Source organism: Daktulosphaira vitifoliae, unplaced genomic scaffold (assembly GCF_025091365.1).
Source record: "Daktulosphaira vitifoliae isolate Bord-2020 unplaced genomic scaffold, ASM2509136v1 Scaffold_3, whole genome shotgun sequence".
Taxonomy (NCBI): domain Eukaryota; kingdom Metazoa; phylum Arthropoda; class Insecta; order Hemiptera; family Phylloxeridae; genus Daktulosphaira; species Daktulosphaira vitifoliae.
The window spans coordinates 6,396,169-6,423,069 of NW_026099574.1; the positions used below are offsets into that span (position 1 = coordinate 6,396,169).

At 29.3% G+C, this 26,901-nt stretch overlaps 1 protein-coding gene and 1 long non-coding RNA gene across 2 annotated transcripts; both read left to right on the top strand.

Moving 5' to 3' along the window:
* Window positions 1-2,560: 2,560 nt before the first annotated feature.
* On the top strand, window positions 2,561-19,258 carry LOC126902973 (uncharacterized). The gene is made up of 7 exons (XM_050680814.1): window positions 2,561-2,663; window positions 11,442-12,184; window positions 12,289-12,391; window positions 18,451-18,550; window positions 18,630-18,749; window positions 18,835-18,993; window positions 19,065-19,258. The coding sequence occupies exons 2-7, from the start codon at window positions 11,464-11,466 to the stop codon at window positions 19,116-19,118; spliced, it is 1,257 nt and encodes a 418-aa protein (XP_050536771.1). The 5' UTR covers window positions 2,561-2,663; window positions 11,442-11,463; the 3' UTR covers window positions 19,119-19,258.
* A 4,663-nt stretch (window positions 19,259-23,921) lies between these two features.
* On the top strand, window positions 23,922-26,683 carry LOC126902981 (uncharacterized). Its single transcript, XR_007703386.1, has 2 exons — window positions 23,922-24,541; window positions 26,340-26,683. It is a non-coding gene; the product is annotated as an uncharacterized LOC126902981 (long non-coding RNA).
* The last annotated feature ends 218 nt before the right edge of the window (window positions 26,684-26,901 follow it).

Consider the following 26,901-nt stretch of genomic DNA (forward strand, 5'->3'; position numbering starts at 1 on the left):
ATTATATTATTATAAAGGAACAACATGGTTTTTGTCTTGGGCGCTCGATTCAGGTAAAAAATATTAATAATTTTGTATATTTGTGTGTTATATTATTTTGTCCTGATATTTTAAATGAATTGTTATGAAATAACAATAATGAGTATGCAAATATATTATTCTTAGAACATTGTGTGATATCTGAGATAATAAGAAGGATTTATTCATGTATTATAATTATAAATTATACGACTTGTAACCAGGATACAATTAAGGAAATAAGTGTTAATGTTGTTTTTGGAATAATTCAACAAAATAATTCCTTCTAAAAATTAAAACTTATTTTCAGATTTGCATCGATATTTTTCTATGTTAGTTATTTTAATCACTATTAGATATCATCTCTACTTGACTCTGTTCTGTTGGATTTTTTTTATAATTATCATGAATGTAAAATTGATACTTTTATATAAATTAAAAAAGGCTTACCTTGTTTTCATTCCCCTCTTATTCCTTTTTTGTTTTTACAAATAAACAACCTATCACATTGGTAACTGACAAACATTCTTTGATATTAAAGAGTCACATATTACAGTATCGACTGTTTTGAACTTTTCTGATCGTCCATTATATAAAACCCTCAATACCTTATTACAAATCGGCGTCCAATGACGTTGATATATACACGATGATTCATTTATCATGAACCACTTAATGATCTAACTAATGAAAACTAATGATCCAGATCACACAAATGCGGCTGATTTTATTATCGAAAAACTATAGCACAAGTGTTGGCAAGTGCTTTATAAAAAGTTTAAATTATACAGAACAATATCTGGCGGCTGTCAATCAGTCTACGATTAACATTTCACTATCGCCGTATCGCTTTTATTATATACAATATTTTAATTAAATATAACTAAAATCTCAAAATGAATACAAATAATAAATATTTGTATTCATTTTGAGGTATCAGTTATATTCAATAAACATATTAATTGGAATTAATTAAATGGTTTAAATTTATTAAATATCTCTTTAGTTGATTATTGTCAAACTGCCAACTACCGTCACGGCAAAATGTAACACATTTCTATTTGTTTATTGTACGAAAGTAAATTAAAAATATAACATTGTTTCTATCAATATTAAAAACATAACATAACTAATTTCATCATAGTTATATTGATTGGTGTGTAATTACAGATTAATAAATAAACAATACCGAATAAAGTTACAAACATTTCTTTATTAATAATAAAGTAAGAAAATTGTGCTTAGTTCAATTATTCTCTTTAGAAATAATTTATTATTTTGTATTTTCTAATTATTTTTGAATTATTATTTTGAGAATTGATGTCCCTAACAAACAAACGGGATAATTTCTGAACTCAAGGATGCCAATTAAGTATTAACAATGTCTATTGTTTACATAACTGCTTAGCTATTCTTGATAGAAAATAATGACAGAATATTGAATTCAAAACTAAACATGCATATTTTTATCACTAAAATTATTTTTTTGTCATTTACTACATTTTATACAGTGTAATTATCTAATTAACATTCAACATTCATATGCATACTCGTATATATATATTGTTATTCGTTTATGATAAAAAAAGAATTATATTTTTATTTTTTTCAAATTTTTATATAATCTCTTTTTTATTACTTCTTACAAAAATAACGATAAATTAATTAACTTTCAATAGAATTTTTTCAAACAAGCTTATAAAGAATTATTGTTTAATTATTATTAAAAAATATAATTAGAGTGTAACCCTAGCTATAGTGAGTGTCTGTTAAAAATGATATGTATACATAGTTTGTATCCCGACCTTATATTGTTTTTAATGTATCCTTTACTATGGTAATTTTCAGAAAATTTCGCTCCCGAGATTTTTATTATTATTTAGAGTAATATGTTTATTACCATAATTACACGCTTCTAACTCAATTTTAACACATGCCGGAATAATTTTTCATATAATTATAATAATAATACATATGTTTTACTTAATAATTATATAAAAATAATTTGTAATAATGCGTATAGTTGTTTTCATTGTTACAATGTGTATTGTGTCACACAATTAATTCAATCAATGTCAGGTGTCATCTATATTTGTCAATACTAGCTACGTCTCCACTGTGCTGGATTTTGTTTAATGATATTATAGAATTGATAATTAATGAAAATCGTGTGTTAACATTAAAATTTTTTTTTGGAATTTTGAAATTGTATAATTATAACGCAAAATAACGTTTTCACATCCTGATAGACAATCGTTGGAAAAATTACACAAATATTAAGTAATTTAAAATTTAAATTATTTTTTTACCTAAACAATACCTAAAAGGGATTTATTATTTATTATTGATAAACAAAATTAATATTTTACTTTTTATTTATTCATGAAAATTATTTTGATACACATTAAAGTGTCCACATGAGTGTTATTTGTGTTGCTTAGATATCCTTGTATATATATGCATTATTAAGGAAGAACGCGATATCACTATTAAAAACTCGAGCACTACTTTTAAAACATTACGGGTTCGTTTTTTTAGAACTATCTATCATATTATTACATTTAGATAGTTTATAATAATCTGTAAATTAATTGAAAATTAGGGAAGAAGTGTCCTGTTTTTAACTTGGATGCGAAGCTGTGAAGGTATTAATTTACTATGATATGTTTATTTTTATTTTATAATATTATTATATTATTATTTATATTTGCTTTCACTGAACCGATTAATGAACAACACGTTAGAAGATCACAAATCGTATCAGATCGTAGACATTAACCTCTATAAATTAAAAAATTTTCCTCATACCTCGTAAAAGGGAAAAATCCCACTATGAAATATAATTTGTAATTGTAGACATTTTAAAAACTATTTTATATTTAAAACTACCATAACATTTTATAAAACGAAAAAATCAAATTTTTTTTTTATAGATGCCTTAAGTATTTTCATATCATTTGTTATATTTTTTTTACAAAAATTAACTTTTGAAAATGTTCCGAAATTATGAACTTTTATAACAAAATAAAAAGGGTTGGATTGGAAAAACAAATTTCATAGTACCGAAACTCATGGCTGCGTTAGATCGGTGTAAAATAAGTGCATAAGACGCAGTTTATATTATTTATGCAACAGTTGAAGTTTTAAGTTATAACGTCACTTCTCTTATTATAAATATGTCTTCAGTACATAGATGCTGTAATGCTATGTGGATTGAACGGGCTAATTTAATAAAAAAAAATGTCTAAGTTGTCCTTTTACATATGTTACTCTGCATTGGAATGAAAAGATTTTACCAACTTTAAATGTAAAAGACGCGGGCATTAGTAGGTTACCAATTTTTATAACCAGTAAAAATCTAGATTTATTAATTGGTATACCGAAACTGAAAAAGTCGACGGGATATGAACAAGCGAATGCTGATTATTATGCGTTAGACGATTGTAGCTTATTAAATATAGTCAAATCTCTATGCTGCAATACTACCCCATCTAATATAGGCCGTTTTAAAAAAAGTGGGTGTTCTTTTTTTGCTCTTAACATAATGATATTCCCACGTTTAAAAACTTTAAAACATTGGTGTAACATTGATATTTCTAATACAGTCTGTGGAATAGATGAATCGAATGTTACTCTGCACTTGAACATTTTCGAAATTATATTCTCTAGTTTTCTCGGAAAATTTTATGAATTGGATATTTTATAGCCAATTATATAGAAGTTATCAATAATTTTTTTAAATGGTGACTCAGATAAAAAAATATAAATAAATCCACCTGGAACCATACGCCAAGCTCAATAGATAAGTAGAGTATATTGCTTACATTTATTAAAAAAAATATAATACAATAATTTTTGATATCTATCTCCTCATGAATGATTGATTTTTTTCTTTTAAAAAAAACTGTAGCTTCTGTTGGGCAAAAAGCAGTAAGTAATTTTTTTAACGATTCCATATCAATACTGATGATTTTTATTTACACGTAAAAAAGATTGTATGCTCACTTAGAGTACTAAATGACTCGACAGAGAGGCATAATGGAAGATTTTCATGAAAGTTAAACAGTAAACAATTAAAAAGCTGAGTTACTTTTACGATGTGTCCAAGAGCATTGATAATTATATCCTAATTGCAAAAAAGAAATATTAAAATATAAGATTTAATAAATATTTTTATACGCTTTTCATCTGTTTTGCTGAAACATTAAGGTTTTTCATTTCTTATAAATTATAATTATATCATCTGATAAATAAGGTATACTTTGCGTAGAGTATGAAGTAGATGGCCCTGCAACTAAATATTTACTAAGTCTTTCTGTTTTCCTAATTTACGCTTTTTAGATTTGTCTTATTTCTCTTGGAAAAGATATTTTTACGTACAATAAAGTAAAAACACAATAGGAAGCAGTTCAACCTAATACGAAATTAAAGTGGTAAGAATATCAGTTCACTATACCTATTGCGATTCGAAATAAATTTACGATTTTCAGTTATTTATAATATAAAAATAATAACAATACGTTAATTCTATACGATAGAATTATCGCCAAACTTGCACGATGAACGTTATAATGTAAAAGATGATAACTAACTGTATCAATAAAGCTCATATATTTAGTAACACATCGTAACATGATCGAGCTATAGCAATAAAACGTTCGTTTCAATGAAATTTTTACTAATTACTTTATTTTGAACAATTTTTATATGAAATATTAGGTTGTATCACATATGGTTCGTCAGATATGATTAATTATATTCGTAAATATGTAGACAATTTTACGAAATATTACGTATTTTGATACTTTTCTGGAAAACTAATGGATTTAGAAGAAAAACTGTAAGCATTTAATTTATACAAAACAATTATATCTATTATTTATTTTTTATAATTTTTTTTGTGAGAACGCTAATTTACTAATTAATTGCTAAAAACTAAAACACAACATTTTTTGGCCAATTATCAACCTCAAGTCGGCACAGGATAAAGTTTATCCTGTGATAAGTTATCTGATCGACCTGAAATTTTTTGTAATCGCTTTTTAAAGGTATATACACAAATTTGGGAGGTGAGAATTTCAAAAATTGTAAAAATAAGGTCCACCCTAATAGATATTAATACTTATTGACCTTACTAAAAACCTTTCATACAAACCTTATGGTAGTTACTTGAAATTATGAAACTAAAAAATCCAAACAAAAAGTTAAAAAATCTACTCAATTGAGCGTATTATAAAAATTGATTTTTAATTGGAAAAACCACTGTTAAATTATGGTAAACCGTAAATTAATTTTTAAAGACTATTTATGGTATATTATAAACTGTTAATATTTATCTGTGTAGTTGAAACCTATTATCATAGTAAACCGAATTTTAAAATAAATAATTTATAACATTAGAAATGAATAATTAGAATTGTCTACATGGAGAATGTTGGCTAAGAAACATTTAATTGGTAAAGGGGAATTTTTTTCAATTTTTGTGAGTAATACCTTCATTTAGACATCAGTTGTATTAATTTAACGTATTGTTGAAAAAATTAGATGAAGTGAGAGCTGAAAAAAAAATACAGTAACAAAAAAACCATATAGTAAAATAATATTAATAAGTATAAGAAATTCATTTTCACAAGGGGGGGGGCACAGTGATGGTCTCCTTAATATTCATTAAAATTATATGAATTCAATATAAATGAGATAAATATCAAACTAATTTTGAATTTTTTTTTTATGTCCAAGTAGAATTAAGAAAAAAGTGCAAAGTTAGTCATTGCGGAGTACGAAACTAGTATTCATATCCTGAAAAATATTTAAGTAACTGACTGGGTGATATTATATTATACATTATATTTATAGGTAGAAAAAAACACACTATTTAAGTTAGTTAAAATTTTAAAATCGTCTTTTTTGACTTAAAAGAAATGAAAATTTGAAGGGTAAGCCCGAAGAATTTAAAGAATTAAAAAAATTTGCACATCCTATATATTTATTTATATTTAGAGAGCGGATTTATAAATTTATTTTTGATTAACTTTAGGGGAATCCAAGTTTGTGCAACTTTTTCATAAAATTTTATTTTAGAGTAGAAATATTTTTTGTTTAGGGAGGAATAATTATACCACTACACTATATTACTAGAGTAGTGGTTTGAAGCCTGCTAATAAAACTACATAGTTTTATATTTTATCAGCCAGTATATAGTGGCTGATGATGTATTTGAAATAACTTAACAAAATTTATAAATGCATATAATTCTGCTATATAAAACAATTATTTTTATGTAATAATTAGTGTTTTATATATATTTAAATGAGTTAGTTTTGTTGTATTTAGGACTAGATACCAAAATTATTTTGTTTTTTTTTTTGTAGTTTTTATCATATCTAGTAAGTTATTTGACTTATAACGTACTTTTAAAGTATTTTGATATCGCATTTAAAACTTTAACTGTCTTAAAATTTGACTTTATTAAGTTTAAAAATTAGTATTAACCAATATGTCTTTTTTTCTTAATTTTGGTTTTTAAAACTTTTTTACAGTCACATGTTAAGTTCAATTAAGTTTAAAAGATGGTTTTGTAATATTTTTGGTGTCTGTAATCATGTTTTAACTCGTACTAAAAATAAGTTCGATATAGATATACTAATTTACTAGATGTGGCGGCCGAATGTTCTAGAACGTTCGACCACCGCCGCCTCTAGAAGATTCTTTGGCGGTCGATTGTTCTGGAACATTCTACCGCCTATATAAGAAGTGGGACCGTTGCTCCTAGTTATCAATCATCAAACCACAGTGTCCAGTGATCAGTCATCAGTTATCATTTTCATAAATTGTTCATTTTGTTCGTTGTTCATTGTTTATAGTTAATCAGTTTAAATTATTATTTGTTATACTGTAAATTTACTGTTGTAATAAATAATATTTCCCACAATTGGTGACCTCGACGTGATCTGAAGAAACGCTCAACACCCGGATTCTGAAGCCACTATCAAAATGGAAAACGTCAACACCAACGCCGTCGCCAACGCCAACGTGAACGCAATAGGTGTCCGCATCCCGCCATTCAACCCAGAGGACCCTACATTGTGGTTTGCCGTCGTGGAGCGAAGCTTCGGGGTATCCAAGATCGTCCAAGAGGATACCAAATTCGGCTACATCATCGGTGCACTCGACCAAAAATACCAAACCGAGGTCCGCGACATCATTCTCAACCCGCCAGCAGCCGAGCCTTACACACATCTGAAAAAAGAGCTGATCAAACGGCTGAGCACCTCTCAGGAACGGAAAACACTACAGCTGTTGGAGAAGGAAACTCTGGGCGATCGCAAGCCCTCACAATTTTTAAGGTATTTAAGTGACCTTGCAGGTACATCTGTTCCGGACTCGATGCTGAAGACCATCTGGATCAGCCGACTTCCACAAGCGATGCAGGTGGCCCTGGCTGCTCAGAGGGACGCCGAGCTAGAAAAATTGTCGGAGCTGGCCGATGTGATAGCTGACGCGACTCTCCCTCATCCGCAAATCGCTGAGGCCGTCAGCTTAGCCAGCATTAACGCACAAATCGACGCGTTGCTCAACGTTAAAATGGCCCAGCTGACGTTCACTCTGCGGGAAGAAATATCAGCACTCGCCCAACGCAACACTCCTCGCAGAGGTCGGAACCGATCCTTTCATCGCGGCCAGTCACGCTCACGCTCGTCATCCCGTTCCCACTCTTCACGTCAATCCGAGAAGGAATACTGCTGGTACCATCACACATATGGAAGGGAAGCGAAGAAATGCAGCCAACCTTGCCAATTCAACCAGGGAAACGAGAAGGGCAGTCATTAAACGCGGCAACAGATGACAAGAGCCCGAAAACAAGCCGCCTCTTCATAACCGACACCAACTCCCAACTCCGATTCTTGATCGACACAGGTGCTGACGTATGTGTTTTTCCTCGCTCACGCACTGCAACTCGCACCCTTCGATCTTCATACACACTCAGCGCTGCAAACGGCTCAGACATCGCCACCTACGGAGGAATCAACCTAACCTTGAACCTCGGTCTACGGCGAGAATTTCCCTGGCGCTTCATCATCGCAGATGTGTCGAAACCTATACTCGGGGCGGACTTTCTACAACATTATGGACTCCTTGTTGACCTGCGACACCGGCGCCTTGTCGACCCAAACACCACGATTTCCTCACCAGGCACGCCTGCGGCTGAATGTGAGGTGCCACAAATCAAGGTGCTCAACGGCGAGTCGCGTTACCACCAGTTACTAAAAAAATACCCTGGTCTGACGCGACCTAGCGGCCTGCCAACCGAGGTGAAGCACAACACGGTCCATCACATTCGCACCACTCCAGGGCAGCCTGTTTCATGCAAACCCAGGCGACTTGCACCAAATAAGTACGCCATCGCCAAGAAGGAGTTCGAGACCATGGTGAAGATGGGTGTTGCTCGACCTTCCGACAGCAGCTGGTCCTCGGCGCTTCACCTAGCGCACAAAAGGGACGACGAATGGCGACCCTGTGGCGACTACAGGTCTTTGAACGCACGGACCATTCCAGACCGGTATCCAATTCCGCACATCGAAGATTTCTCCCAACGGCTCGCGCGGAAGAAGATCTTTTCGAAAATTGATCTGGTACGCGCCTACCATCAGATCCCTGTGGCAGCCGACGACATCAAGAAAACTGCCATTACAACACCATTCGGCCTTTTCGAATTTCCACTGATGAGTTTTGGACTTCGAAACGCAGCCCAAACCTTCCAGCGTTTTCTCGACGAAGTTCTGAGGGATCTTGACTTCGTATACGTCTACATAGACGACATCATGATAGCCTCCGAGACGGAAGAAGAACACGAAGAACATCTCCGCCTAGTCTTCGAGCGACTCGAAAAATACGGCCTCGTGATAAACGTCACTAAAAGCGTTTTCGGGGTAGACGAGATCGAGTTTCTAGGTTACACCGTCAACTCCACGGGTGTCAAACCGCCAGTATCGAAAGTCCAGGACATCAGCAACTACAAGCAGCCACAAACCGTCAAGTCCCTACGTAGGTTCCTAGGCATGATTAATTTCTACAGGCGATTTCTTTCCAATGCTGCCGATCTCCAAGCACCTCTGCACACCTACTTGCAAGGGAAAGACGCCAAAGGACAGAAACCGATTCCATGGACTCCTGACGGCATCCAAGCCTTCGAAAACTGCAAGAAAGCTCTGGCTACCGCGACTCTCCTGTCGCATCCGGATCCAAAACTACCCTTGGGACTCTTCACCGACGCATCGGATCTCACAATTGGCGCAGTTCTACAACAACTCACCGACCAAGGATGGCAACCACTAGCATTCTTCTCACGCAAGTTACAACCAGCCCAAACCAAGTACAGCGCTTTTGACAGAGAACTTCTCGCCATCTACCAGTCGATTCGTCAATTTCGGCATCATCTCGAAGGTCGAAGTTTCACGGTTTTCACAGACCAGAAACCTTTGACTTTTGCCTTCCGCCAGAAACCTGAAAAATGTTCACCACGTCAATTCCGTTACTTGGATTTCATTGGCCAGTTCACCACAGACATCCGCCATATTTCTGGAAAAGACAACGTCGTCGCTGATGCAATGTCCCGGATAGACGCTGTTTCAGAGGGTATCAACTTCGACGATCTTGCTCAGGCCCAGCAAAACGACGAAGAACTCCATCGTCTCCTGAAATCCAACTCACCCTTGAAGTTGAAACAAATATGTATCCCTGGAACATCAAAAATGCTTTTCTGCGATTTGTCCACAGATAAAGCACGCCCGTTTGTCACTCACTCCTTCCGCAAGCAGGTATTTAAATCCCTGCACGGATTATCACATCCTGGGTCACGTGCAACAGTCAAACTCATCGCTGAAAGATTCGTCTGGCCTTCAATCAATAAGGACGTTAGAACTTGGACCCGAGAATGTATCCCTTGCCAACGAAGCAAAGTGCACAGGCATGTCCACGCACCACTTGGCGAATTCCAACTCGCAAGTTCCCGCTTTGAACACATCAACGTCGATATCGTCGGTCCACTTCCCTTCAACCAAGGCTACCGCTACCTAATGACCTGCATCGATCGTTTCTCCAGATGGCCAGAAGCCTACCCTTTAGAAGACATCACGGCAGACACCGTTTCGAAGGTCATCTTCAGGGAGTGGATTTCACGATTTGGTGTCCCAGAACGGTTAACAACCGACCAAGGCCGACAGTTTGATGGTGAGCTTTATAATGCGCTCCTTAAGCTTATCGGTTCAAAACACATAAGAACGACCGCTCGACACCCTCAATCCAATGGCATCATCGAACGCTTCCATCGGCAACTCAAATCAGCCCTACGCTGCCACGAAAGCGTAGACTGGGTCGAACGTGTACCCATCGTCCTAATGGGCATCCGAGCTGCATGGAAAGAAGACCTTCAGGCAACCTCAGCAGAGCTGGTTTTCGGAGAATCCATACGTCTGCCAGGAGAGTTCGTGAACCCGAAACAAACGACAGGAGACTCCGACCCAGCTGTCTACGTCAACCGCCTTCGCCGACACTTCAACGAGCTGAAGCCTCAACCAACTTCATGGCATGGAGATAAGCCAACTTTCATTTTTAAAGATTTGGCCTCATCATCCCACGTTCTGGCCTACCGCAATGCACCTAAAGGTCCGCTGGAGAACCCCTACGAAGGTCCATTCCCAGTCATATCACGGCACCCTCGCTATTACGTCATCAAAATACGTAACCGAGAAGTAGCTGTATCGTTTGATCGACTGAAACCAGCATACGTGACCAGGGACAGCCCCGATGACCTACAAGGGCACGAAGATCGACCACAAGACCAGCAACCAGAAAACCAGCAACCAGCCGACGACTCATTTCCAGAGGACAGTCACTCCGACAACAACCGTACAACACGTTCAGGAAGAAGAGTGCGCTTCACACAGTTTTATCAAGCGGGATAGAAACAGTTTACTCATTGAATCGTAATTTCATTACTGGAAGGGGGGTGATGTGGCGGCCGAATGTTCTAGAACGTTCGACCGCCGCCGCCTCTAGAAGATTCTTCGGCGGTCGATTGTTCTGGAACATTCTACCGCCTATATAAGAAGTGGGACCGTTGCTCCTAGTTATCAATCATCAAACCAAAGTGTCCAGTGATCAGTCATCAGTTATCATTTTCATAAATTGTTCATTTTGTTCGTTGTTCATTGTTTATAGTTAATCAGTTTAAATTATTATTTGTTATACTGTAAATTTACTGTTGTAATAAATAATATTTCCCACATAGATATAAGAATAAACACATCTACAGCCAAAGTTAAACAATAAAGTTAATATACTAGAATGCAAACATATATTATTATAGTAAAGTATAATTGATTTTACATGTCTTTATGTAATTTTTTTTTATTGCTTTTCAGCTATTTAAAAAATTTAGTGAACATGCCTTATATTGATCGGAGTAGTGTTATTCACTTGAAAATAATGAAAAAAATAGGATTATACCAATACTTGAATCCTAACAGCTACACGATATTTGGATATCCTTTGTTACAATTTTTTGCTTTGATTGAAATTGCTGTTATTATTTTCGTATTAATAATGAGTATATGGTCTTTATTGAATTGTGTGAATGATTTATCAGCAACAGTTAAATTTAGTATGTGTTGTTTTGGTACTTTAAATATTGGTGTTAAAATGTATTACATGTATGGTATGTCTGATAAAGTAAATGCATGTATGCAATTTACTTGTATCAATTACATGAAGTTTAAAGGTCATAAAAAAAATTTATTAATAAAAGGCAGAAGAAAAATAGAATATATCATAAATATCATTGCTTTGTATTGGAGTATCGCCGTGTTTTTTTGGATTCTATCTCCAGTATTATTTACAAAACGAACAGTCATAATAAACCTCAATGGTCAATTACAAAGTTACAAATACAACATATTTAATTTAATATTTTTAAAATCGGATAAATTATACAACAAGTATTATGACATTTTTTGGTTGATTGAATCATTTATGATGGTTGTGTGGTGTCATGTGACAATTATGCACGGAGTTATTTTTGCATCAACGTGTGTAACAATCAACTATCAATTAAAGACCATTACTTTTTCATATTCACAATTGGGAAATATCAATAAAAAGAATAAAAGTAAAAATTCTATATTACTATATAAATTGTAGAAAAAATACATAATAAATATTTTATATATAATGACTAACTGATATAAGAATTAAGATGTGGATGTTTTTTAGATATTGAAAATGGTTTTGATAAAGCAAATATTAATACATTAATAGAAGAGGAAGCAATAAATAACCATAAGCTTATAATTAAGGATCAGACCCGAATTTTAAGGTAAGTACAGACACGTGGTGAGTTCATTTTTTTGGGCGTAGAGGTAACCTAATTCATTCAGTCGACTAACTTATTTTTAAAAATTCTTTTTGACAAACCTAATAATTAAAAAGTCAATTATATACCAACATAGATAAGTTAAGTTAGGTGGTTTCTCATTGTGCCAGATTTGAGGAGACAATTCGGTTATCTAGTTAGAGGGGATATCAATTTTAATATTATACGGTGTACTATTTATATTGAAGGGTATACGCTAACAAATCAGCGTATACCTTAAAATAAAAAAAAAACGGTAGCACAGTGGGGTCGAGGCACAGTGGGACGAGGCATAGATAGGACAAGTATAGATGATATCTGACAGTGATTAAAATCACTATCATAAGAAACGCTTCGATGCAAATCTGTAGATAGTGTTTCATTTAGAGAAATTGGTGGATTATTCCAAAAGGAATATCAACTCTTATTTCTTTAATTATATCCTGATTAGCAGTTCTTTGATTTTAAAATATAATATATGAATAAATACTAATTATAGTTTTTAAATTCAGTATGAAATTGTGAGGCCAGCTATGATGTATGGTTCATAGTGTTGGGCGGTTGATAAGAAAGTAGAGCAGAGAATAAGTGTAGCAGAGATGAGAATGCTTAGTTGGATGAGTGGAGTGACTAGAGAAGATAGGATAAGGAACGAGCATATAAGAGGAAGTATAGGTGTTGCGTCAATCGTGGATAAGATGACAGAAAATAGACTTAGATTGTTTAGTCATGGTATGAGGAAAGAAGAATCGAAAGCTGTAAGAACAGTTATAGAAATGAATGTTGAAGGAAGAAGAGATAGAGGAAGACCAAAAAAGAGATGGAGGGATGCTATTGAATGCGATTTGAGGACAGCTGATGTGAGCGTAGAAGATGTGGGAGATCGTGTCAAGTGGAATCTTAGGATAAGGGTGCCCGACCCCAAGTAGTTGGGATTAAGGCAAAGAAAAAGAAAAATATTACCAGATATTCCGGTGGCAATTGACATAATATGATTGTTATTTCGGAATGTACAATTTAGCGTTTAGTTGGGTTTAAATAATATAGCGTCAAATCAATTACCTACTCTATCGGTTGTATCTCAATATACACTACACTTTAATGATACAATAAATAAATAAACTCACACATACACACATATGCATTTATAACATTGTGTCTAATGTAAGTATAACATGATAAAAAGTAACCGTAAAATGAAAAAAATGGAATATAAATTTTATTACTCATATTAAATGTAATGTAACTCGAAAAATATTTGTTTAAATGAAAAAATATAAGATTATATTTTTATTTATAATTGTCTTTTAAACAACTTTTGTGCGAAACTTTTTTTTGTAAGTTAAATATTTTTTTTTGAGAAAATTAAGAAAGCTCATATTTTTGAACTTTTGCGAGGATTTAAAAAAAAAGCTCAATTCCAATCTTGAGGACTATTAGTATGTCATTATACATATTTTAATTCAACTTTTAAAAAAACAAAATTTTTTCCGCAATTTTTCCTTTGTTGACTGGCCTAGATGTCAATTTTAAACTTGTAATTGAGCTAAAAGTTATGGTAATATATTCAATTTATTTTACTATAAACTTTCATAAATCTTTATCAAAAATTTTTCATCAACTTTAAAGAACCAAAAAAATAGGTTAAAATTGAAAATTTGGACTGATTATTTTTAACATATTAAAAATCAAATCAGTAATAATTTGAAAACAAATTTTTTTTTCTTTTAATTATTATTTTATATATATAATTAGTAATAATATAAAAAATTAGAAGTGATAGAAATAGTCTACTTGCAGATTTGAAAACAACGCGAAAAGTTGATTTAGAAAAGTATATTTTTGCTTCTGATGAAAGTTCCTTGTAGTCCAGTGCATTTTTTTATAGTAACAAACAGTTTTTATTGAAAATTATTGTATCAAGCCCTTTAAATTTTTATACACGTAAAAGTAAAGCAAAATATAACTTCTTTATTATTTTTATAATTTCTCCGTTTAAATTACAATATTAAATATCAATTTCATACTAAATTTAATAATTATAATTAGTATATATTCAAATATTATATTTTAAAATCAAAGAACTACTAATCATGATATAATTAAAGAAATAAGAGTTGATGTTGCTTTTGGAATAATCCACCAATTGCCTAATTAAAACAAAAAAAAAAAAAGTTTGTTGGGAATTTTTTCTGCTATTCTGCAAAATTACTCCTTCGTTGACTAGAATGAATCATTAAATAGAAAATTTTATGAGAATTAAAACAATGTTATTTTTAAGATTAATATGCAGTCAGAAAGTTTTATAATTATTATTTATTGTAAATTTATCAGAAAAACTCATTATTTTTTGCATTTTTATCGTAATAGAACACTTAAATAGAAATCATAGTAATCATTTCTAAGTAATTTTTGATATTTAAAAAGATTCTACTATTGAAATATCCAGAACTGAATTAATTTTAATGATTTACTTTAACTAAAAAAAAAAAAGTTAATATTTTGAATCCCTCTTGTGGGCAGGTAAAGGGTTAGATTTATAAAAAAAACCAAATGATAGATAAAGACATGCATCTAAATAAAAAAAAATATACTGATTTGGTCATTTTTGATAAAGTTATAACAATTAACAAAGTTATAAGTTTTATACACTGGACTACAAGGAACTTCCATCAGAAACAAAAATATACTATTCTAAATCAACTTTTCGCGATGTTTTAAAATGTGCAATTAGACTTTTTCTATAACTTCTAAGTTTTAATATTATTAAAAAATAGTTTTTACATATAAAAAAAAATAATTAAGAACAAAAAAAATTGTTTTAAATTAATACTGATTTGATATAATATTTAATATTAATTTGATTATTAATAAGTTAAAAATAAGGAAAATGACATATTTAACCAATTTTGTTAATCGTTTAAAGTTGATTGTTGTAAATGTTTATAATAAAAAAAAAAAATTTATTTTACCATAACTTTTAGCTCAATTGGTAAGTTTGACATTGACATAATTAAATAGAAAATTTTATGACAATTAAAAAAATTGTATCGTTAAGATCAATATGCAGTCAGAAAGTTTTATAATTACTATTTATTGTAAATTTATCAGAAAAGCTCAATATTTTTTTGCATTTTTATGGTAATAGATAACTTAAATAGAAGTAATAGTAATAATTTCCTAGGAACTTTTGTTGTTTGTTGAAAAGATTCTATAATTGAAATATTGAGAACTTAATTAATTTTAATGATTTACTTTAACTAAATGTACCAATCAAAACAAAGTTGTTAAAAAGATTTACTCAATTGAGTTTATTATAAAATTTGATTATATTTGTAAAAATCAATTGTTAATTCAGGAGAAAAAACAATCATTTTTTTTAGAAATGATTTATATAGCAACACGTTAGAAAAAAATTTGAATATTATAGTCTAATAGTAGCACACACAAACAGAGTAATAAAATTATTAAATTACAAAGTAAAATGATTTAATTTTGTAGTTGAAACCTATCATATCAAACTTCATTCGTTAATAAATATTTTGAAAACATTAGAAATTAATGATTTTAATTGTCTTTATGGAGACGATGTAATAACTAACTGTTTAATTGATAAATTAGAATTTTTTTTTCAATTTTTGAGAGTAATATCTTCAACTAGATACGAATTGTAGTAATTTGACGTATTGTTGAAAAAAGTAGGTCAAGTTAGAGCAGAGAAAATAAATGATAGTCACAAAAAAATATCTTCTCGGCTTTGCATCGAAGCGAAAACTTAAAATATAGTAAAATAATTTTAATACGAATAAGAAATTTCTTCTTGCAAGGGGCGACTAAAGTGATGGGATCCTTGATCTTTATTGAAGTTATTGAATCTAAATGTGATAAAAATCAAACGAGTTTAAAATTTATACTAACTTAAAAAGAATTAAGAAAAAATGCAAAAAATTCATTGCCATACGCGGGTTGGAACCTCGTACCCCAAGCGTGTAAAACATAAATTTTACCAACTCGGCAACCGTACGTCGCTACCGTCGGGTGAAAAAATAGGCTATTTAAGCTAGTTCAAATTTCAAAGTTATTTTTCTCGACTTAAAAGAAGCAAACAAATTTAAATAAGTTTAACTTTCTATGCTATATTAATTTTTTATTTATATAATATTTATGAAAATCTGTAGTCCCCTTGTCAGGTATTTTAAAATAAAATAAAATACAAAACCCAGAATTTTAACACAAAAATAGCAAATTTTTGAATACGGTAGTCATTTTTACCGTGAAGACAAATCCAGAGGTCACATTTTTTTTTTTAAATTAAAGTATATTATATAAGCTTTAATTTAAGATATATATAAAAGTGTCAGTATTTCCGGAATACTTTCAAAAATTAAATTGAAAATATCATAGTAACAATACGCATGATTAAAGTTTTGACCCCCCTTGTTAAAGGGGTATGATCCGATTTACAAAAAAAGCGTGTAGATGAAAGGAGTATATAAATATTTATTATAAAAAAATAATAATATTGATCCATACATTTTTCCAAAAGTTATATAAAATATAAATTAAATAATATAACATATAAAATCGAGATTTTTTTCACGGAAATCGTACGTTTTTCTTTAACTTTGATGTCCGTTTTCACCACGAAGACAAGTCCAGAGGTCAAATTTTTTTTTTTCAAATTAAAGTATATTATATAAGCTTTAATTTAAGATATATATAAAAGTGTCAGTATTTCCGGAATACTTTCAAAAATTAAATTGAAAATATCATAGTAACAATACGCATGATTAAAGTTTTGACCCCCCTTGTTAAAGGGGTATGATCCGATTTACAAAAAAAGCGTGTAGATGAAAGGAGTATATAAATATTTATTATAAAAAAATAATAATATTGATCCATACATTTTTCCAAAAGTTATATAAAATATAAATTAAATAATATAACATATAAAATCGAGATTTTTTTCACGGAAATCGTACGTTTTTCTTTAACTTTGATGTCCGTTTTCACCACGAAGACAAGTCCAGAGGTCAAATTTTTTTTTTTCAAATTAAAGTATATTACATAAGCTTTAATTTAAGATATATATAAAAGTGTCAGTCTTTCCGGAACATTTTCAAAAGTTAAGTTGAAAAAGTTCTACTTTCTATACGCATTTTAAAAGGTTTGCACCCCCCCTGTATAAAGGGAAATGGTCCGATTTTAAAAAAAAGTATGTCGAATGAAAGAAGTATATATAAAGTATTTATCATTAAAGAATAAAGTTGATTCATGCATTTTTTAAAAAGTTATAGCAACATAATGTTAAAAAATGTAAAATATAATATCAAGAATTTTTTCACAAAAATAGCATATTTTTGCATACGGTAGTCATTTTCACCATGAAGACAAGTCCAGAGGTCAAATTTTTTTTTTTCAAATTAAAGTATATTACATTAGCTTTAATTTAAGGTATATATAAAATTGTCAGTCTTTCCGGAACATTTTCAAAAGTTAAGTTGAAAAAGTTAATTTTTTGTAAAAAAGTTACCATTTTGAAACCCCATCCTTTGGGCTGTTAAAGGGTCAAATGTTCACAAAAATATATAAAATGATAGGTAATTATCTAAGGTATCTATAAAAAAAAAAATTATATTGATTCGGTCATTTTTAAAAAAGTTATGGCAATTTTAAGTAAAAAAAATTGAAAAAATATCGAAAATTAGCGATTTTTAAATTTGTAATTTTTTGGGGGATTTCCCCCGTTTACGGGGAACGAGGGAATTTTTTTCAATTTTTGAGGGTAATGTCTTCGACTAGATACGATTTGTGATCTTTTGACATATTGTTCATCAAAATCGGTCCAGCGAGAGCTGAGATTGAGCGTTCACAGACACAAAAAAAAAAAAAAAATAAAAAAATAAAAAAACACATCATAGTAAAAAAAATACCTTCTCAGCTTCGCATCGAAGCTAAAAAGATTTTTTGCGAAAACACCACTGATTACTTCAAACTTTATTAATTTTTATTTCATATTATAGGTTCATTCGTGAAGCGTATGCAATTTTTCGACCCATAGCTTTCACACAACTGTGTTTAGATTCGTCATTATTTATATCTATAATATTCATTGTTATAGTGGTAAATTTTAAATATTTAAAAAAAAATTTTATTTAATTATTTGCTTGAATAAACGTTAATACAATCAAATTTCTAATAGAATGTTGCAAAAGGTCAATCAATTCTGACTTTCGAAAATACTTTATTTACTATTTCTGCATTGGCAATCTTGATAAATTTATTAGTTGCTTGCATTTTGTTGCAAATGATAAGTGATGAAGTAAGTTTTTTTTTCAAAATTTCTTTAATTAATGTTATTTAGTAAAACTAGAAGGAAATATTATTGTGGGATTGGTTTTCCTTAGAAAGATGGAATAAATTTTGCTTTATACAGTTGTAATTGGACATCAATGAACATGAAGTTTAAAAAAATTTTACTACTCAGTATGTGCGTAAATAATGCAGAAAAAACTAGAATAAATATTACACACCAAAAAAGCATGAATGTTGAGCTTTTTGGAGGAGTAAGTAATAAAATATTACATTTAAAAAAAATTATTTATGTGATATGATAAAATTTTTGTAATGATTTTAGGTACTTCAAAGAACTTATACTATTTTATCTGTTTTAATAAAATGGGTATTTTAACGTCAAAGGATTTTTTTTTTTGTCAACAGTAGAGCAGTAAATGCTTCAAATTGAAAAATATTAATATTTTCTGTTTATAAATTTAATATAACTAGTTTTTCAACGCTATTATATTTTTATGAAATAACTGAATATTTGCGATGGGGAATCTTTATATTTAAAATAAAGATTTGTTAATATTAAAATTCATAATTTTATGCGCCAAGCACACATTTAAAAATTATTATTTTTTAAGAATATAGTTCTTAATTTCAATTTAGTATAAAATTCTGTGGCTTTATTCAATAGGTTGGTACGAGTATTATACAGATAGTAAAGTTATATGGCTTTCATAAGCCACAAGATGATTTTGCAAGATTGATATACTTATTAAAATAAGAATGTATTTGCAAATTATTATTATGTTAACTACCGCTGAAAAAAATTTGAGTTATACCCGCCAAATTTATCCAGAATTCAGTTATACGTTTCTTGACTGCTACATACAATTATTGTTTCCTCAAAACTAACTTTTACTAATTGGAAATACGTACCCTTGATCTACCATTTTTTAGTTTTAAGAGAAAAATTTTTTAGTTGTCAATCTTATTACTTTAACTAGAAACTATAACTATTTTATGTATTCTGCAATTTTTAAAAAAGGTACCTGGGTACCTTTTTAGCTTTTAAATTTATTTTGCTTCCAAATATTTAGAATGCATGGTTAGTCATTCCGTGACATTTTTAAATAGTATGTATAGTTAACAAATTTATATTTTCTATTTGGAAAATATATAATTTATTGTACTTAAAATAACGTTGCTAATTTTACATCTTGACACGACTTACATCGCAAAAATGTGGTCGACACTGGTTTTGAGGATAGAGACCCGTGGGCCGTTTATTAATAAGCAACAACAGGTTATTTTAACAAAAAAATAAAATAAACCGAAAAGATGAACACAATAATAATAGTTTTCGCGTAATATCGCGGCACTTTCGCTGGCGTCGACGACTCGATGGCCGGCGTGATCCTCGGGCGACAAAAGGTTAGCAGTGTTGTAGGCGACGGTGCGCGGATCGGTTTGTTGACATTGTCTCTTTCACAACGGGAAGAAGATTCAACGTATCATTTGCGGCGGGTCGTCGTCGGCCGTGCGGCACTTGCTGGAGTTTTTACCGTAGCGTATGACACGCGGCTTNTTGCGGCGGGTCGTCGTCGGCCGTGCGGCACTTGCTGGAGTTTTTACCGTAGCGTATGACACGCGGCTTTGGTCAGTCAAATACTCATAAAATAGGGCGACGGCTGATAAAGGTGGCACGAGTCGCGGGGCATCGTGTATAACGAAGCGACGCGGGCCGTGTCAATCTTATAAGGACGTAGTAGGTACCTGGATACCTCTATATATTGTATATAAATGTAGGTTTTATTTATACAAAAAAAAAGTTAAATTACCATTGATAATTATTTTTACTGGACATTAAAATAGATACAAATATTAAGAGAACAAAAATGTTATTTTTTACATATCTAGTAAGTATTATAACATATTTAGGTTTCTTGTTGATTGCAAGTTTTGCAAAATTATTTTGTTTATTGAGTGCTCATTGCAAATAGGCTTTGATCAAGTTGAACAAGCTTTTCGAGTTTTCAGTTGCTTATGATCCAATTACTAAGGAACTTCCAACTATTTGAATATATCCTGAAGCATCACGAGATGGTACATTTTTAGGAATTGCAATTATCTATTGTATTGCCCGTCCGAGAACCATTTCCATTGAATTACGAGTATATCGATTTTCTACTACTATAGGTAAGGAGGTTCGGATTTCTATTGCAGGCATACAAAACTGATATGCAAGCTCTTTCAATATTCTTCGGCGTCGATCAGTTTAGTTAAACCTTTGATTGTGTTCCATGTATATAATATATGCAGCAATATCAATCATGTTTAAAAAATTGCAAGTGGCCAACGATTAGTTCTTCGCTTCACTGTGTACTCTGTTAATATTTTATGCATTGTATCTACTCCTCCTTTTGTCTGATTATAATATTTTATAATTTCTGGTATAGCGGTAGCAGCTTGCTTTACGTCGGCTGTCATATGCATTGTAGATAAAAGAATAACCGATTATTTTATTTTTGGAACATAAGGACAAAGAGTTATATCTTTTCTAAATAAAAAATTTGTAGTATATAACGCACTGGCTTGTGATAGAAGCATGTTGGAAGACAAGAATCTTTTATTTTTAATATATAAATTAATTATCATAAATTATCACCTAATGTATTACTCCAACTAAAAATATGCTAAAATTATAGTTTTTATAAATAGGATTTAGGTGTTGCTATTAATGTAACTTTTGTAAGAAAAATTTACAGGTCTAGTGAACATACGTTTTAGTTTTTTTACAATCGTATCAAAAATGTTTTTCATATAGTGACGAAATTTCACAAATACCTTAAAAAATACATAAGCATCAATAATACAAATTTATTTTTCCCTATTTTGTTACCTTATTTAAATAATTAAAAATTTGAAATATAATAAAAATACTTTGTGTCAACCTACAATTTAATACCCATTGACTAGTATTATAAATAAATAAATTAATAATATATTTTCCATAGATGCTAAAAGTTAATTTTTTAGATCAAAATATAATGTGAATAACTTTCTAAAAACATGATTAGTAAAATGACATCATTATTATTTGTTCAACTCATGTTACAACACTACACTTACTCAAAAAAAAAAAATGGTAGCCTTAATCTCCTGTAGAATAATCAGTTTTGAAAATAATCATTTAAATACAAATTCAATAAGCATTTTTATAAAATTATAAAATAATAACTGATATTTTAGATATATCCTTGGGTTGGGGTCTTTAGTTAAACAAAATACGCTCAGTTTGATAAAAGTGACAAGGGGTCGCAGGGCACCGTGTATCACAAAGCGACGCGGGACCATGTCAGATTTTGACTCTGCTAAGATAACAATGTCATCCGCTAAGCGAACACAGTGTATATGTTAGCCATTTATTTTCACTCCTTTGGTCTTGGTTTTTATTATATCAATACTCATCTCAATGAAAATATTGAATTGATAGGGTGACAAAGGGCATCCTTGTCACACTCCTCTCTTTATTCTTACTTCCTTTACCGCTCCATCGATGCATATTTTTATTGTTTGATCCTTATATAAGTTGAAGATGAGCCGTCTATCTTTCCAATCAAATCCCTTTTCTCTTATTATTTTGAATAAGATTCTCGAATCCACTTTATCAAAAGCTTTCTCTAGATCTATGAATGTTGTTATTGTTTATCTGTGTGTTTATATAATATTTAATTGATTCTGTACAATAATCTTGCCTAAACTGCAATTTTGTTTTATGCCAATCAGGAGGTACCATTTTATTTTTCATTATCTTTTGGTTCAGACAGCCTTTTTTGTTGAAGTCTGTTTCACAGCAACCTTTAAAATTAGACATTTTTCTCTATTTGTGTTATATTTAAATATTTTATTTAATTATCATTAAACCAGGTATGTATAAATTTTGCATTAAATATTATAATAAATTATCCAGTGAAAATAAAAATATAATTGATTTCTATGAACAATTTTGTAAGGAGAGGCCTAAATAATGATACATTATTATTATTAACAACAGTGAAAGGTCATTTAGATTTATTTATTTTTATTTGAAAGAGTAAATTGTTTTATTTTTAAACGCACATATCAAAATATAGTATTTTTACTATTGTAATACTTTATAAGATGTGTTCAATAATGTTTAAGTATTCCAAATTTATTTTAAAATTAAAACTCAATGGATAGAAATCAAAAAAATGTTAACACTGTTATAATTTGAAATGAACTATTGTAAATAGTAATAATATTTTTAAAATTATGGATAGCTATTATTACAAGAAATATTGATTTTTGTGTATATAATAATTATTATCAATAATTTTGATTGTAGCAAAAAAACTTAACTTTTTAGTTAAAAATTTTATCAATTTTGAAAAATTATATATATTTTTAAATGACAGAAATAGAGATATTTTAATATAATTACTAAAAATATTAACATAATTTGTTAAAAATACTGAAAAGAATACTATTTTAGTTGCTATATCTAATTTGAATTTTGTGTTCATAAAATCATAATTGTTAAAACTTTTTTAATAATTATTTTTTATTTTAATTTCAAGTAATAATCTGAATAAAAAAAAAGAAACATTATTAATTTAATTCATCATAAAAAATATTTATTACACGCTTCTATATAATTAATTTTTACTAATTTTTCATATTTTGATACTTAAGCATAAAAAATTTATACGTATTCTCCGTAAGAAATTATAAAATTTTTAACATTAATATGCCAAAAAAAGTTTATTTATTTTTCTAAGAAAATAAACTAATTTATTTAAAACAAAATTCTTGTTTAGTTATAATGTTATGTAATGTTTTATAATCAAATTATAAAATAAACGATCATAAGATCAGTTTGAATTCTTTTTAATTATAATTAATAAAGCAACAATATGATCAGTTGTGTGTTTTAATTTTGATAAGTCTACCAAAGAAGTTTCAAGTTATTGATTTACCAATGGTTTTTGTCATTAACCAAAAAAAGAAGCTTGTAAACAGCTTATAAAAATAGAGTATTGCCAAACAATAAAGATTTTGATGTTTTAGAAGCAAGAGTTCTTAAAAAAAAATTGGTAATCTACTTAACATAAATTTTTTTCTTTAACTAATAAAACCTTAAGAAAATATAACTATTTTAGAATCCTTGTCAGCAGTTTCAATAAAAGTCAATATACCCGAGTAGCATTATTTTGGTTCACGGTCGGTTCAAGCGACCCACGAGTGCTGGGAGAGTTCTATGTTCAATAATGAACCGTGTAATTTTTTATAAGTTCCAGGAAAGTTCAGCGTTCAATAAATAACCGAACAATTTTTAGTAAGTGCTGGGACCGTTCAATGTTCAAAATAATTGTACGGATTCATCAAAGTTCTTTCATTATAATGAAAGAATCGTTGTAACGGTTATAGCCATTCAAATAGTTTTATTCACTTATATTGTTATTAAACATATTATCCCTTGATTAGTACATTAATAAAAAAAACTTTAAAATAATAGTTATAAATTATTTTCATTGAGACTATAGCGCAAATTTAACATACGAACTTTTGGCGGAATAACCAGACGTGTCAGTAACCGTTGACCAACAGCTTTAGTTCGCGCGATTTTTATTTGTTATTTAATTTTTACTGTGACATTTTTTCAAATTATCAACGATCGTTTTACTCTCTTTACAAATTATGTTTTGAGACATTCGCCATTTTCACAGCGACTAGATAACTTGTCAAGACTGCTCTTTATCCCTGTTCACTCTCACATATATATTTAACTGAAAAGTTCAATAAAATGTAAGTACATTTAATTTAAATTTAGGACTAAAATAATAAATAGTTATTTTAATTAATTTTAATAATAGCATATATTATTTTTTTAAAAGATAATCATACATTTTAGTAACTACATTTATTGTAATTGTAATAGATACAAGTGGTAAATTATATATTAAATTTTCACATTTTGTATTATGATTAATTATAATTATAATGCAAAATTATTTATTTTAATAAAGTACTATCGTTAGTTATGTTGTTATGAAGTTATTAACAGATACCTCAAGATTTTCCATGAGCTTAAAATGTTTTTAATCATATATCATTGTCGTTATCATCATATCCTAAGCCTTTATCCCAACTATTTGGGGTCAGCTCTAGCTTATTTTAGATCTTCTTATTTATTGATACATGTGATACAAATTACTTCTGTATTTTAATATTTAAAATGGTGCATTTTATATATTTCTCAAAATTGTATACATTGAAATACCATCTCTTAAAAAACTGTTGATTTTTAATGAAAATCCCTCTATTGTACTACTCAATAATTTAAATTTATCAAACATTTTAAGTTAAAAAGAATTGCATCTATTTGAATGAAAATTATATTTCAATAATTCAAATTTTAAATAAATGAAAAGTATAAAGGTTTTCACCGTTTAACAATTAACAGGGTTTTACATTAAACAAGATTTTCATCAGACTCATTTTTGTAATTATTTGTAACCTTTATACCATTAAATCAACAAGATTTTTATACAAATCAACCTATAAAAGGCACATTTTAATCTATGAGGAACAGGCTTACATGTAGCCTAAATAATTTTAAGATATAAATAAAACTATTCACAGTAGTTTCCCAAAACAGAAATCTATATACCTAAGTTGTCTAAAATACCCAATATCCAAAACACAATTATTTTATAACTTAAATAATAACCAAAATAAAATACTTCTTATGAAATATCATGTTAATTTTACTTCACTATATCAAATAGTTACAATAAATAAATGTTGATGGATATCATGCTTTTTTAATTTCCAATATTTAAAAAATATGTCTTTTTTATAAGTATAATAAATATTTTACAAAGCATAGCCATGTACTTGATCAAACATTTGAATACTGTAACACTAAAAGGTTAATTTCTGTATAGTTTATTAACTGAACTTTATGTGTTGGCGCTTAATTGTAAATTGATATAACTCAATAAACATTTTTGAACATTGAGTTCATATTAACCGGAAGTGCAATAACTAATAATAATTTATCATTTACACAAAAATATTTGAACTCCCTATATTCTTTCTTCTCCAGAAATCTGAATAAATATCTATTGACATTTATGAAATAACTTTAAAACTTTATACTCTATTGTATTAAAATATTTTTATTTAAAATAATAAAAAATAATAAATATAATATATTTACTATTATATAATAGTAAATTATAAAATTTTTTATACCCAAAGCATAGTTGTTAATTATTTTTATATAATTTATTAATTTTTTATAGGTATATTATTTTAAATAAAATTATTCTTTGGGAGCATGTTTTATTTAACTTGAAAGGTTGTTCTATTGAAGTATTCTTATCTTCCCTTCTTATTTATATCATTTGGGATACAATTACTAGAGCCTATATTAATACTGGTAAGATACCAACTATTTTAATAATGATTGATCTATAATTGTAACATTGTATATTCATAAAAATAATAATAATAATATTATTATTTTTATGAATATATATATATATATATAATTTAATTTATTATAATTGATGAGTTATTGTTTTTTTTTTCTTTCCAGAAAAATGTTTTGTTGCTTAAAGTGGGTACCATTAAAAGTTTCAGTGCATATACGAGAACAGCATTTGATTTTTGTATGACAAGAGAAATGGCCTCAAATTTTAGTTTTTGTGACAACACCAAATAGATGCTATGTCTGGCTAAATCATAATACCTGAACACGAAAGAACATTTAACAAAATAATAGCTAATATTTTAAAGCATTCTGGTAATAAAACATCACAGCAATAAAATCCTTTTTTTTTTTTATTATTCAATCAACATTTCATTTTTTTGTAAATGATTTTTAAAATTTATTCACTTAGATTATTTCACAGTTTTTTTATTAATAGTGAAAACAAAGTATAGCATTTAGGAAACAAAATAAAAACAGTAAAAAAAAAACATGGTAATCTTATGCCATCTTATTGAATGCTACTTATATGTTTTACTTCTTTTGTTGTACTTATGGCAATGATTTTCTTTTATTCAATTTCATGGAAATTAAATTAAAATTACTAATTGTTTTTATAACCACAGTAATATTTTTTGTTATATCAACTATTGCAATTTCACAATTTTCT

Excerpts from the sequence above, each read along its gene's own strand:
- LOC126902973 (XM_050680814.1), top strand. The coding sequence starts at position 11,464 with ATGCCTTATATTGATCGGAGTAGTGTTATTCACTTGAAAATAATGAAA. Across the intron at positions 12,185-12,288 it reads TATCAATAAAAAGAATAAAA|ATATTGAAAATGGTTTTGAT; the intron begins GTAAAAATTCTA and ends GATGTTTTTTAG. Across the intron at positions 18,750-18,834 it reads TGCAAATGATAAGTGATGAA|AAAGATGGAATAAATTTTGC; the intron begins GTAAGTTTTTTT and ends GGTTTTCCTTAG.